This window comes from Triturus cristatus, chromosome 7, assembly GCF_964204655.1.
Source record: "Triturus cristatus chromosome 7, aTriCri1.1, whole genome shotgun sequence".
Classification (NCBI taxonomy): Eukaryota; Metazoa; Chordata; class Amphibia; order Caudata; family Salamandridae; genus Triturus; species Triturus cristatus.
In genome coordinates, this window is record NC_140590.1 from 1,014,001,754 (window position 1) to 1,014,015,018 (window position 13,265).

At 43.7% G+C, this 13,265-nt stretch overlaps 1 protein-coding gene across 1 annotated transcript in view; it reads left to right on the forward strand.

Annotated features, from left to right (window-relative positions):
- Positions 1 to 13,265, forward strand: part of RAD50 (RAD50 double strand break repair protein) — a 495,519-nt gene that overhangs the window by 210,932 nt on the left and 271,322 nt on the right. The window contains exon 10 of the mRNA XM_085618052.1: positions 2,631 to 2,837. Coding sequence (XP_085474178.1) covers positions 2,631 to 2,837 — 207 coding nt within the window. The remainder of the gene's footprint in view (positions 1 to 2,630; positions 2,838 to 13,265) is intronic.

Sequence of the window (13,265 nt, forward strand, 5' to 3'; positions counted from 1 at the left end):
AGAACCACCCCTCTCCCTAAACTCTGGTAAACCACAAACAAAAAGCTCAAAAGTCCCCTGCACACGCTCGTAGTAAACAAACTTAGTTAGTACAATTATGAGAGAAAAGAGGAAAAAACACTCTTCATCCGCTGCTTTGTGTGGTTCCAGGATTTATTGTCCTTGTTGTGCGTTCCTTCGTTCAAAGCCTTAGCCTAGCCAACACGTGTTTCATCGCTACCACACAGTACACAGCGACTTCTTCAGGGCTATAAAACATATAGGGTACTCAATTGTAGCAAAGTGGGTATGAGACAATTAACGCCATTGGCAGACACCCACTGTGACATGTTAAAAAAAGAAACAGCACAGTTCAAAGGATCTTTTTAAGCTTGTGGAAACCCAAGCTATTACAAACGGAATATCTAACGAGCCCAAACTATTTCATATAGAGAGATTTTCATCCAACGAAGACCAACATTGTGTTTGGAAAGCACTGGTGAAATTGCGTGACTGATTATTGTGACAGCACTCATGCGGTTGTCCAGTAAAATAATTTACAAAGGTTTTCAACGATATTTCTGTATCGTGACATACTAAAACAATCCTTTATGCCCTGCGGCATTGCAACTTCCATTAGTTAAAATGGTGACTTGTGCTTTGTGCTAGTGTGAATTATGGGCCTATCCCCCCTCTTAATGCCGCCAGTCCAAAGTTCATGCATGTATTATTTGAAAGTAAGGTAAAGGTACCTCAATTCTTATGATTGTGATCCTGTGAGAAAGCAGGGAAAAAGCTTGAATCAGAGACATTAGTACTCCGGAATGCAACCAAGGCACGAGATGGATGGATAGTAATATAAAACCAACCTTACTGTTGGTTGTAATTCCGTCCCGAAGGTATATAAATGGTCTCGTCCATGCCAGAGACTAACGTTCCTGATTTCACATAAATACCACCTCTCCTCCAGGTGAGAGAATTAAGGTTTTTCCCAAGGACCAGATTCTACATAGATTGGGTGCAAAGTGATAATCAAAAATCAGTTTTAAGGCAGGGAAACTAGGGCTGAAAAACGATTTAACGTAATGATGCTAATTGCACATACCTCTATTTTGAGATAAAGGGCGAGTATTCAAAGTATGAAGCTCCTAATTGTGAAAACCCTATTGTAGGGTTGTGGCTTCGTTCTCTCCTCATATTCATACATGGGGGACCAGCTCATAACAAAACAGTCTGTCACTGCATCATGGAAATAATCGGTTCATCAATAGATCACCTAGTCCAAAGTGATCATGTCGTTGTTTTGTTTTTCTTCATATTTGTACACCGGAGACTAGCTTTTAAAAATCAACAACATGCTGCTACTGCACCATGGAACACATCCGGTTTCTTATAGTTCACTTTGGTCAGAGTGATAATGTAATACACTTTCAATATGGCCGCCACCCGATCGAGTAATAGCACCCGGACACACGCAGATTGCTAATACTTTTCTCTTTAATTCTCTGTTACCTCGCGGCAATTCAGCTTGCCTGGCCGTGTGTAAAACGAGATATTTCTTCACTTTCTGGCTCATTTGGGCCGTCATTAAAATATTGCTTGCAGAACCATTTTAAATCCGTTAGACCGAACAATGGTACATGACCTATGTGATTGTGTTACCATTGCTGGCCCTAGTATAATATAAAACATTTATTAACCGCCTGCAATTTTGCATTGTTGTACAAGTGCCTGCGTTGTTTATAACTAGATTTGATATATACTTAACAAAGTTGGAAAGGAGAGGGCACGAAAGATAAATGAGGGTCATGACAATAGCTAGTGATACATTTTGCTTCCACATACTTTTCATCATATTGTTTAGCATGCTTTACATTTAAAGTTGATTATAAAAACTGGGCCTAAACTAATCATTTTCTGCTATCTGAATAACTAAAGATACAATTTGTCTCACTTGTCTGCCTTTAAACGACCAATGCTGTCTCCGTCGCTCAGTTGGGGAGTAGGTAGATCAGCACCATGTAAAAATATTCATAAACGTTTTTCCTGTGCCATGAATAAAAGAACACACCAAATTCTAAGTCACGAAGGTGAGAATATAAAATAATTAGATTATGTGGGAAACTGTTTTTATAGATTAAAAACCTCACAAGTTGATCAGTAAAATTTCACATTCCTTACAACCCCGTTTGCAGTACCAACGTATCTGGCTTGCCTGTGATGCAAGGAATGGACAGGTGGTGGCGGAATAGTTGCACGCAATTAGAATGATGAGACAGAGAGGCGTCCGCTTCACGCGTGACATACTGGTGTCAATTCCTCAATGTGCACATCCGCAGTCTGCTAGTCTCCGTAGTATGAATCCCATCCGCGCGCCTGTCTGTAACCTGAAAATAAAGGAAACAAGATCCTGGACACAGCTACAAACTTTTGGCGCACAGTAAAAGCCTCGCTCTTCGTGTCTGAGATTGGGGTTTAATTTGCAGTTATAGTGGAAACTGCTTCTAAATAAATGCAATTTACATAGCAACACGATATTTTATTTACAAATGTAATGGCAGTATTTAGAAATGTTCTGTTTACCATATCCTAACAAGCGTGCAGAAGGTTTTTGCATCCCCAGTTTTTAATACATGTATTTTCTTGCGCAGAGAGACTTTGCTACAAAAGAAACGTTGAAGCAGAAACAGATGGATGAAATCAGAGACCAAAAGACGGGGCTGGAAAGGACCATAGACCTGAAATCGGACATGCTCAGTAAAAGGCAGGCTGAGCTCAGAAATGTGAGATCCGACCTGCAGCAGCTGGAGGGGTCGTCGGACAGGCTTCACGAGCTGGACCAGGAGCTTGTGAAAACGGTAAGTTTGTAATTTTATCTGTCCTTCGAGGAGCTGGGGTTCTGGAAACACAGTTGTGAATTTGGCGAGCTGCAGAACTGCCTTTTGCAGAATGTCCATTGGGTGCAAATTAGAGGTGGGCGAGCCAACAAACGAGAGCCGGTCCAGCGCCGAGCCCGTGCACGAGCCCAGTCCTAAAAATAGTTGACATCTACATCATGAAACAAACAGAAAATATGACCATCTCTTTACATTTAAAAAAAAAAGTATCCACATGCAGAAGCGTTTCACCTTAATACATCAGATTTCTTGTGTGTATCACATAGCTCAACTCATGTATCCGAAAGCCCGCTCACATGTAATAATAAATAATAAAATACAATATGTGCCTAGGATCGCTCAGTTTTATCAAGCAGGGAAGCCAGGATCGGTTCCAGGCTTACTGGTTTCACATAATGCAGTCCACCCACTAGATGATGGCTACCTCTTTCTCTCCATTTTAACACCAATGGGCTATGTTTGTTTTTACATCTTTTCGCACGATGCTAGAGCGTGGGTGGCAGGCAGAAGCCACATTAATGCTTTGCTTGTTTTAGGCACGAGGCCTCGAGCTGAGCCATGCCTCTGCTGGCTCGTGCCTTGAGTGGCTCGCCCACCCCTATTGTAGATGCCGTAAGCTGGTATACACATTTGGATTCTTTGCGGTCCTGAAATTGCTCAGTACAGGTTTCACACACATGGACTGCAGGAGTTCCTCTTATCCATGCTTGAAAACATCCTGACTTAGTCAGACTTTAAAAATAAAATGACTAAGGGCCAGATGTGGTGGGTAAATTCAATTTAGCGAGTCCTTAATACCGATTTTTACGAACCGCTATTAAGGACTCGCTAAATTGAATGTAGGTAGGAATTGCTAAAATATTAGCGATTCCTTAAAATTCCTTATTAACGAATCGCAAATTGAGATTCGTTAATAAGAAATACCTACCCATTCATTCCTATGGGCTAGGAGGCCCATAGGAATGAATGGGAAGATATTCAGTATTTGCGATTCGGTATTAAGGAATTGCAAATAGCGGGAGCTATTTCAAGGGTGCCAGGGTGTCAAAAGGACACCCTGTTGCACCCCTGAAATGTGCATGTGTGCACATGTGGCGCACATACATGCCCTAAGGGCATGAATGTGTGCCACATGCCACTTTAAAAAAAAAAAAAAAGTGCATTTTTACAGGAAATCGCTAATTACCACCAACTTGAAGTTGGTGGTAATTAGCAATTCCTTAAGCCTAAAGTGCACTTTCTTTTGTGCTACCTACATTGCATTTAAGGAATCGCAATTTGCGATTCCTTAAATGCAAGAGCAAAATAAGGAATAGCAAATTTTGCGATTCCTTATTTTGCTAGTAGGTTTAAACTAACCTACATTGCTCTCAGCCAAATACCGATCGCAAACACTGAAATTCTGCAAATTTCAGCGTTAGCGATCGGTATTTGGCCACCTACATCTGGCCCTAAGTTTTTATTGATCAACATGGTTTCCAGATCGACAGAGAAAATGATTCTTTGACTACACATCAGATCGTGGTAGTGCTACACCGTATTATAATAACTGTCAGTTTATCAAGTGAATATCAAATGATGAACAAGTACATAAATGAAGGTATTCAACACAATTAGCAGATGGCTTCTTAATTCATTTCCTGGATCCATGCTTTATAAATTATATCGTCTTGTCTGTTCTTTGTAGTCTCCATGTTGTAATCTAGCTAGGGGATCTCTTTGTACAAAGTGTATCAGGCAAGACGTATCTCTCGCTCTGCCAGAAAACCTCTGAGTTGGCCCCATATAATGGTTTAGCTCTAATAGTCTGCAATGCTGCATATGTTTCGGCTCTTTCATTTCATACGGTGGCATCTCGCAGCCAATCTTGCACTTTTGGGGTCGGGCCTTTTATCTATACATTAGCTAGACTGTGCTTTGCTATTTGCTGGTAAGATTAGCGGCGCAGTTAATCTTGTGCATTATATATTAGTCTCTATACTTGTTAATTCGAACTGTGAAGGTACATCTCCAGCGCCTGCTTTTGTTGATTGAAGCATATCATATGATGCAGACATGGAACGCAGTACTGCAAGGGTTATGGCCATCGCTTGGCCACTCTCAGTGCAGATATGCATCCGCGTGGGTGAATATCCCGCTGCCAGGGTGGTCCACTCGAAACATGTTGATTAACCCCTTCTCCTTGGCAAGAGAAGACACACAGCAGTTGGCAGATGGATATCCCACCAGTTAAATTCTAAATAAGGCACCTTTTTCTCAATGTCTGTAATGTCTGTGGAATGACTAATTATTTTCTGAGGTGGGTAGGAAAATGTTCTTGTGTGTATTGATTGAATAGTCTTACATTTGAATTAAAAAGAAAATATGATTGTGTTAAACGAAGACTTAAATTGTTGCCTAATGTAACTCAATATGTGAGTTGGAAGTGATTTTTCGGAAAAGTGGCGTAATAGAAACATTCCTACCATCATACCTGCCCCTAACCCTTAGCTTTTATTTACAATATGTGTTCACCGTAGAGCTTAGACCAAGATCGAATTTAGCTCAGACAGTGTATTAAATTAAATGTTTCTTGTTTTCTGAAAGCCATTATCCAGAAGGCAAAGTTTCATCAAGTGAGAGACAAGTGTTATGTTTCAGTTCAATAAACTACAGCCTTTGATTTATTTTTTCAGTTCTAGAAAGACTTGATTAATTTTGGATGGCTTTCAATCTCTAAGGAAGATGCGCCCAAATATGAAATATGTTGAGACTGAAAACTTTGTCTCTTGATACAACCAGTAGTGCATAAAGTGGTAGGGATATTAAACTAGTCAGTTGTTGATTTTTGGAATCTGATTTAAAATATTTAAAATTCTATTTTCATATCCACTTGTTTGTGTATTTGGGGGCATTGGAATTACCAAGTGGAAATACAATGTGAGCGCTGTTTCTTATTGCATGAAAGTCTCATATTTTAAGTTTATTCTATTGGAGTCTTATTTCCAGTATTGGTGATGTTCCCAACTCACCATTGCAATGTTATATTTGAAAAGCCATACTAGTGTGGTGCTATTTAGTGTGTTTTCTCCTTGGAATGCAAGACATTTTGATAACATCAAATTAAGCTATACTTCAGTTCATTCTCACTTTTGAGTTACATTGTGCAGAAATTGTATATATTTGTAACGCTTTTTGTGAGGTGTGTGGAGTACACCTTTGCTTCATCACTTTTCCATTTGATGGATACTTCTAACCACAGATTCCTCACCTTGTGAATATTCTCCAGATGTTAGACTGAATCTGGAAGCCGGTAGGTGGCGTCATGTGACTCAGTGACAACAATTTTCCACTCCAGAAGTGACAATCAGGGTCGCAGATATACACCGCCCATGCATGCTGATGTGTGTCCTTTCTTTCAATACGTTCAGACGTGGATCCACAGCTACTCCTTTATCTTTGACAGGACTTTTCTTCACAAATAGTTCTAGATTCCAGTGTGCAAGAGAAGATGACCCTTTCCAAAGCAAGTTTTAAACCTTATAGGGACTGTCACAGACAGATGTCTGTGACTGATGCTCTTGAGGCATGCCTGTGGTACCTGGGGTTAGAACACAACTCCATGTCCTACAGCAACTGTGTCCAAATGAAACTGAAGACTATATTGGACCAGAAGGCGAATCTTTGTCCCCAAATGTCGATGGATTCCATGCAGTAAACAGTTGAAAGAAAGGTGCAGTTCACGAAGACTTTCACCCATCAGATATTTGTCTCTGTTGAACTCTTCGAGTAAGTTAAAAAAAGAAACACAAGAAGTCCAAGCAGTACTCTGCCCCTTCCCATAACTCTCAAACTACAGAGAAGGCGAAAGGTCATCCACCTACCTTCCGGTCTCGCTCTCAATCTCCTGAGGAGCCAATACCAAGTTTGGTCCTGGTGACCCCTGAATTCCTTGATCCATAGGTGACACTGCAGCAAGTTGAGGCTGTTCGAGAAGTCATGCTGCTTATCTTCGGCACTCTGCCAGTTCCCTCTGGCACGCCTTCAAGCTTTAATGAACCACAGGAGCGTCGGTTGGACTTCCACCAGCGGGTCCACTCTCGGGCCATCTGTGCCCCTCTGAAACCATTTGGGGTTCCACCCTGACTCTGGTGCAGATTTTGGTCCTGGTTGCATTCCTTGTGCCAGTTCCTTTGCATCCATGCCGGAGGAGGATGCACAATCCATTGTGCTTGCGGCCTCCCAGCCAAACTTGTGTTGACCTTAACTAATGCCACGTTTGATCCCATTGGAGAGCAGGCACCTGGTAACCCCTGAAATTATGATAACTTGCCTTTAGAACAGGGAAGAGCTCATGCTTTACGAAATGTTTTTGTAACACTGATTCAGATAGCAACAATTTTGATGAAGGGGATGATTTTGTCCCACAATACTATGAGGGCAATTGGCATGAGAAACTATAAGGATACCCAGTGGCCTTGATACTTCCTCAAACACTGACCTTGTGTATCCTCCTAGCCCAGCAATACAAGAAAGCACCTCCTTCACCTTTTTGTTGTAAAGGGCGGCAGAAGTACTCGAACTACAACTACCCACTATGGAGGTAAAGACTAATTCTCTTACAGAGGTACTCCTGTCTGGCCAGGCACCTACAGGACCTCTGTTGCCATTCAATGATGTCCTCACAAATACTCTCTTAGGCATCACGATGGATCAAATTCTCCCAGCAGTTCCGGACGACCTCCTAGCGTTCCGAACCCAAGCTTTCTAGGATGAATGCAACACAGCAATGTTTGTAATCTTTTCTGGTTCGGATAGAACCAACTGCTTAGGTCGGGTGATTGCCAGAGGTGTGGCACTTCAACTACATGCCTGAATGAGGTCTAGGAGCTTCACCCGGGGATCTTCTGTGCCCCTTGGATATTCACGATAGTGATGGTAGTAGTCTCAGACCACGTTCAAAGGTCAAGGGTTCCAGTCTCCCCTTCTTTGACAACTGGTTGTTGAAGGTGGACTCGCACCAGGCAGTCATCAACCATCTCCAAACTATGGTGAATGTCTTAACATCGTTGGGGGTTCCCTAACCACATACCAAAGTCACATTTGACTCCTTAGCAAAAGCTGCAGTTCATCTGAGCCGTTCTGTATACAGTACAATTTTTGCCTTTCCTCTGGAGAGTGTAGGACATTTATGCTATGTTGGAAATGGGGTTTCTGGTTGGCTAAGGTATAGACCCTGGCCAGGCAGAACCCACCAATCTAGTCAAAGTCCGCTAGATACACACCTAAGATAACCTGTACTGTCCCTCTGGTGGCTTGGCACGGAGCAGTCAGGCTTATCCATAGGGGCCATGTGTAAAGAATATGTGCAACACACTTGCACAGTAACACAATTAATGCACCACAAAAAGACTCCAAACCAGTTTATAAAAATTGCTTATTGTATTATAAACAAAACAAGACCAAAATTACAAAAATGCAATGTACACTTTTCAAGTTATCACATTAAAGGCTCACAGTAATCACAGTGCTAGAAAAAACATGTTTTGCAGTCATTAAGTAGCATGTACCATCGTGTGGTTTCTGATAAGTAGTACCCCTTCTGTGGCAGGGCAAAGCAGTGCACAATACGGCATTAGAGGTTCGTTGTTACCCCTTGGTACCAGGGAAATTTAACTAAAGGTGAACCGCCTTTGAATGTGTGGCTCTTTGACTGGAACCTCGAGGTCTGACTCCTCAGTACAGTACCTTTTAATCGAGTTGTCCGCGGGACTTGTGAGTGGACCCTTCGTCGTCAGTTGATCTGGGTCACAACGACGGCTGACAAACCTCGCGCCCTTGACATGCCTCTGGTCACTTGGGCAACGTATCACAGTAGAGCCATGCTGGAAGGCGCTGCAGCTGCTGAGAGTGTGGCAGTCACTTAGAGCGGCACAAGGACAGCCGGAACAACTTGAGCCTCATAGACCATGCTGGTTGTTGAAAAGCGAATCACCAAGCCCTTGGCAAAGGTGAAGCTCGGGTCATTATGCTAAGATCGAGGCAGCGATCGGCTCACAAGCCGATCAGTGTCAAAACCCACTCGCCGGACTCACCAGCTACAGAGTCCCACAGCAGTGGAAGGGGGTGAGATCTTTGGTAATCCTGAGATCTCCAGAACAGGGGGGAAAGCCAGAAAGCCCTTGGAGAACACTTGTAGTTCAGCCCAGCACTGCACAAAGGTAGTAGGCAGCAGGCCAGCACAGCAAGGCTGGTTGCAAAGTGCCAGACTCTCCTGCAGCTCAGCAAGCAGAAGGCCAGTACAGCAGAGCAGTTAGCAAAGTGGCAGTCCCTCATAGCAGCACTGCAGTCTTTCTAGCAATGTGCAGATGTAGAGCCAACAGTGTCTGGTTATAGGTCCAACAAAGTGTCTTACTAAGAGGGGTCAGACACCAAGTACTTCTACCCAAAATTGCCTTTGATGTGGGGGTGACTTCAAAAGAATTCTCTGAAGTGCACAGGTTCCACTTTCAGCCCAGTCCCGTCTGCCAGCCTAGCGATGGGGGGTAAATCAGTTCTTTGTGTTGGACAGGACACTACCTATTCATGTGACGTGTTAGCTCCTCCTCTCCCTCTTTGTCAGGCTCCTCCTCAGCTCTGAATCCTCAGGATCGTGTTGATGCTCAAAGGGGGCCCACCCCTGGACGGCCCCAAGTCTGGCAATTAACGACACATAGACTATTGGGGTCGTCGAGCGGGGGAAGAAAAGGGTAGGGACAGCAGGGAAGGAGATCTGAGAAGGATACAAGACACAATATGAGCTCAGCGTAATACAAGCGATGGCTCAAGGTCAAAGAGGCAATAACTGAACTAATGCACGAAGCCTACCACACCCACCTGAAACATAAACAAGGCGTAGAACGTATTACAGAAGAGAGTAGAGGGTGGTGGCAGGATCACAACATGTAACTAGTAAAAGACAAAAAAAAACACACATTGAAAATAATCTTAGTGGTTTCTAACACTGGTCTACACGTATACTGGTTCCCCCCCGCTACACCTACCAGATGAGCACATAGAGTGAGGCCAGATATGCTGAGTCGTGGTATCGACACACCCTCTGAGGTATCTCTTTCCTATATATAGCATAAGGAGAACAAAACAACGAAACGAGGAGGAGTGTATCTGGACGCGGTAACAAAAATAGTCTTGCCCTTATCCAGTCTGTGAGTATGTTTGTTAATGTGAACACAATACCACTAGCATGTCTGATATAAACAATCCAGGTTTACGTTAACCGCTACAACGGTTCACAAATTTGTCAGCAGTATGTGCCTTTTGAGGATTCCAGGCCCCTCAAGAACCAAGGGCTTCCAATGCCCACATTATGGAAAGGTGGCAGTTACCTCCCCGCATGAGAACCAAGGTAGGTAGTCTCTCCAACGGGGGCTTTAGCCTTTGAAAATGGGCTCTGAAAACACAGAGGCTCCTCTGCAAGAGACCGGCGAAGCTGGTCTCGGCCAGCAGAGGAGTCACAACAGCAGAGGAGACAGCGAGCTTAGAGAACTCATCTGTCTCCCTCAGTCTATGGCGATACGATAGACTGTGCTTGCGCACTCTTACCGCCCAGAAGTCCGATGTCCGCTGGAGAAGTCTGCTACGGGCATTCCCAGAATTATCGGCAGCGAATGATTCAATCTGCCGTCCTTAACCTCGCAGCCTGCGTCGCGTCAGCGTCGCATGCGCCTTGATTCGCGTTGCATGCCGGGAGTTGAAGTTAGGGAGTGATGCTCGACACGCATGCAATGGGCAGTCAGTGTATTACCGGCATTAAGTTCCTGACACTCTTTCCCAGGAAGACCCATAAGCATGCAGATGAATGCAGATGCAGTTGAGTGCCCTGTGTTGTGGCTGTCTAGAGGGAATGCACAAATGTAGCTGTCACCTAGCCTAGCTCAGACGTGTATTGGAGACAGAGCAGTAAGTGCAGAGAAATTTCCACTTTCTAAAAGTGGCATTTCTAAAATGGTAACGTTAAATTCAACTTCACCTGTAAGTAGGATTTATAACTACCATGCAAATTTATGAAACATGAATAAGCTAATCCTCTCTGATCAGGAATTACAGCTTAATAGTGTATTAAGGAATTACCAATGCTAACCTGCGAGAGGAGTAGGCCTCACATTTGTGAAACACGATATAGGCTGTTTATCACTACCAGAACATGTCAAACATAAGGGTACTTGTCCTACCTTTTAGTTACATAGCACCGTGCCCTTAGGGCAACCTAGGGCCTACCCTAGGGGTGACTTACATGACTACTTCTGTTGATGGCAGAATCATTACTGCAGCCTGCCAGTAGCATTTAACTTACAGGCCCTGGGTATAGGGGGTACCACTTTACAAGGGACTTACAAGTAAATTAAGTATACCAATCAGGTATACACCAATCACAAACCTGGTCAGCAGTGGTAAAGTGCTCAGGGTCCTAAGGCCAACAAAAAGATACAGCAAAACGTGGAGGTCAAAAGCAAAATGTTTGGGGGGGGAAGACCACCCAAAGGCTGACAGGTGTAACATGTTATTATCCCAATGCTTCAGCCTCTGCCCTGGATCTTGGTGCAGATAACTAAGGCTGCTGAGATTGCTGGCCTCATGCATCCTGCTTCTGAACCATTCCAGATTGCACATGGGGGGAGTCTGCAGCGAAATCTAATGTCCGAGTGGGCACAGCATCACAGTATTCTGCTAGACTGTATCCAAATTTCAGAGAAGACTGCAAAAGACCTGCAGTGAGGTTGGTATAGATGCTCAAGGACAGCACCACCACCATGTGGTACTGCAAAAAGCAGTGCATAGTGGGGTTTTGCGTCCTTTCCCAGAAGGCTCTTTGCCTCTGGAAGTGCCTGGACCACCAGGAAATTTCCTTGGTGGTGAACAAAGTGTCATAGTCTCTAAATGCAAAGGCAGACCAACTGAGCGGCCAACGCATGTGGACCATGAATGGCAGTTACACTCGGAGGTGGTGCGGGCCATCTTCCAACAATGGGGAGAATACTAGACCGATCTTTTTTCCACCAAGAAGAACGCATAATGTCAGCTGGAAGTTTCCAAGAGGCTATCTCTCGTAGATGTATTCTGATAAGAGTGGACTACCGACAACCAACCCAGTCCGAAAGATTATAAAAGCTAAGTTACTTTCCTCAATTTCTTGGGCAACTAATCTTTTCTGGGGCATTAACCAACACCATGGAGTCTGCCAATTGCCAAGCATTTAAACAGATTTTCCAGATACCCGCCCACGCCCTGAATGCGTTAGTACGGCTGGAATTCGGACTAAGTAAACAATCCTAGGAACACTGGGCATCGATCATCCGCTACCATCTGGGGATATGTGCAGCCCCCCCCCCCAAAATACAATAAAAGCAACCCTGAAAGAAATGTTCACTAAAGGCAAAAATCCCCAGGCAGACTCCCTATTTACTGCTGCACTGAACTGCACCTTGACTTGTCCAACTGGGGGTATTTTATTAATCAACCGGGTATTTTAAAAACCATTTTAAGGAAACCAGTAAGAGTATTATCCAAGCAAGACGACCTGGGGCTCACAGAGTCCTCTAGTAGCAATATATGGAACTTAGCCAGCTCCTACAAGGACTAACTGAGCCAGCCATATCTTGACTCAGCACTGAATATATCAATCTTAAAGCAAATCCAGTCAGTCGGACTTATGGTCATGCCAATAAAAGACATAAACATTAGCTGGAAATCCCTCGAGGTGGTCATCTCTTGCAGATTGTGTCATCTGTACGAGAAGTCTTTGGCTCACCTAGTTTGTATCTGCCCTTATTTGAGTCATGCACGCTGCACTTTATTGAAACCTCTGTTTTTAAATTACTGCACCCGTACCTGCTCAGACGCAAAGAAACTTCTTTTTAATTTAGAGACCCCCATGGAACTGGCAAGACTAGCGAAATTTGCATGCCAACTTAAAGAACTCATAAGCAAAGACCGAGCCTCGGTGTAAAGGCAGACCATAGGCCCAAATTAGCGAGCACATATCAAGTTTTATGGACTCTTACTTTATGCCCTGTGTAACTGTTCGAAATGTACTATATGAATTGATACAATGTTGTTTTCATCAATGACTGAAGAAGGCGCATGGAAGGACACACCATTGTTAGAAATGGGACTTCTGGTTGGCTAAGGCTTTAGTCAGGGCAAAGAAGTTACATGCCAAAGATAACCCCTGCTCACCCCTTTGGTAGCTTGGCACGAGCAGTCAGGCTTATCCCGGAAGCAATGTGTAAAGCATTTGCGCACGCACACAGCAACAACATCCCAGGCCCACCACAAAAGAAACCCCACACAAGGTTATATATAAAAATAGCCTTTGTATTATCATAACACATTAGAATAGTAAGCACATAT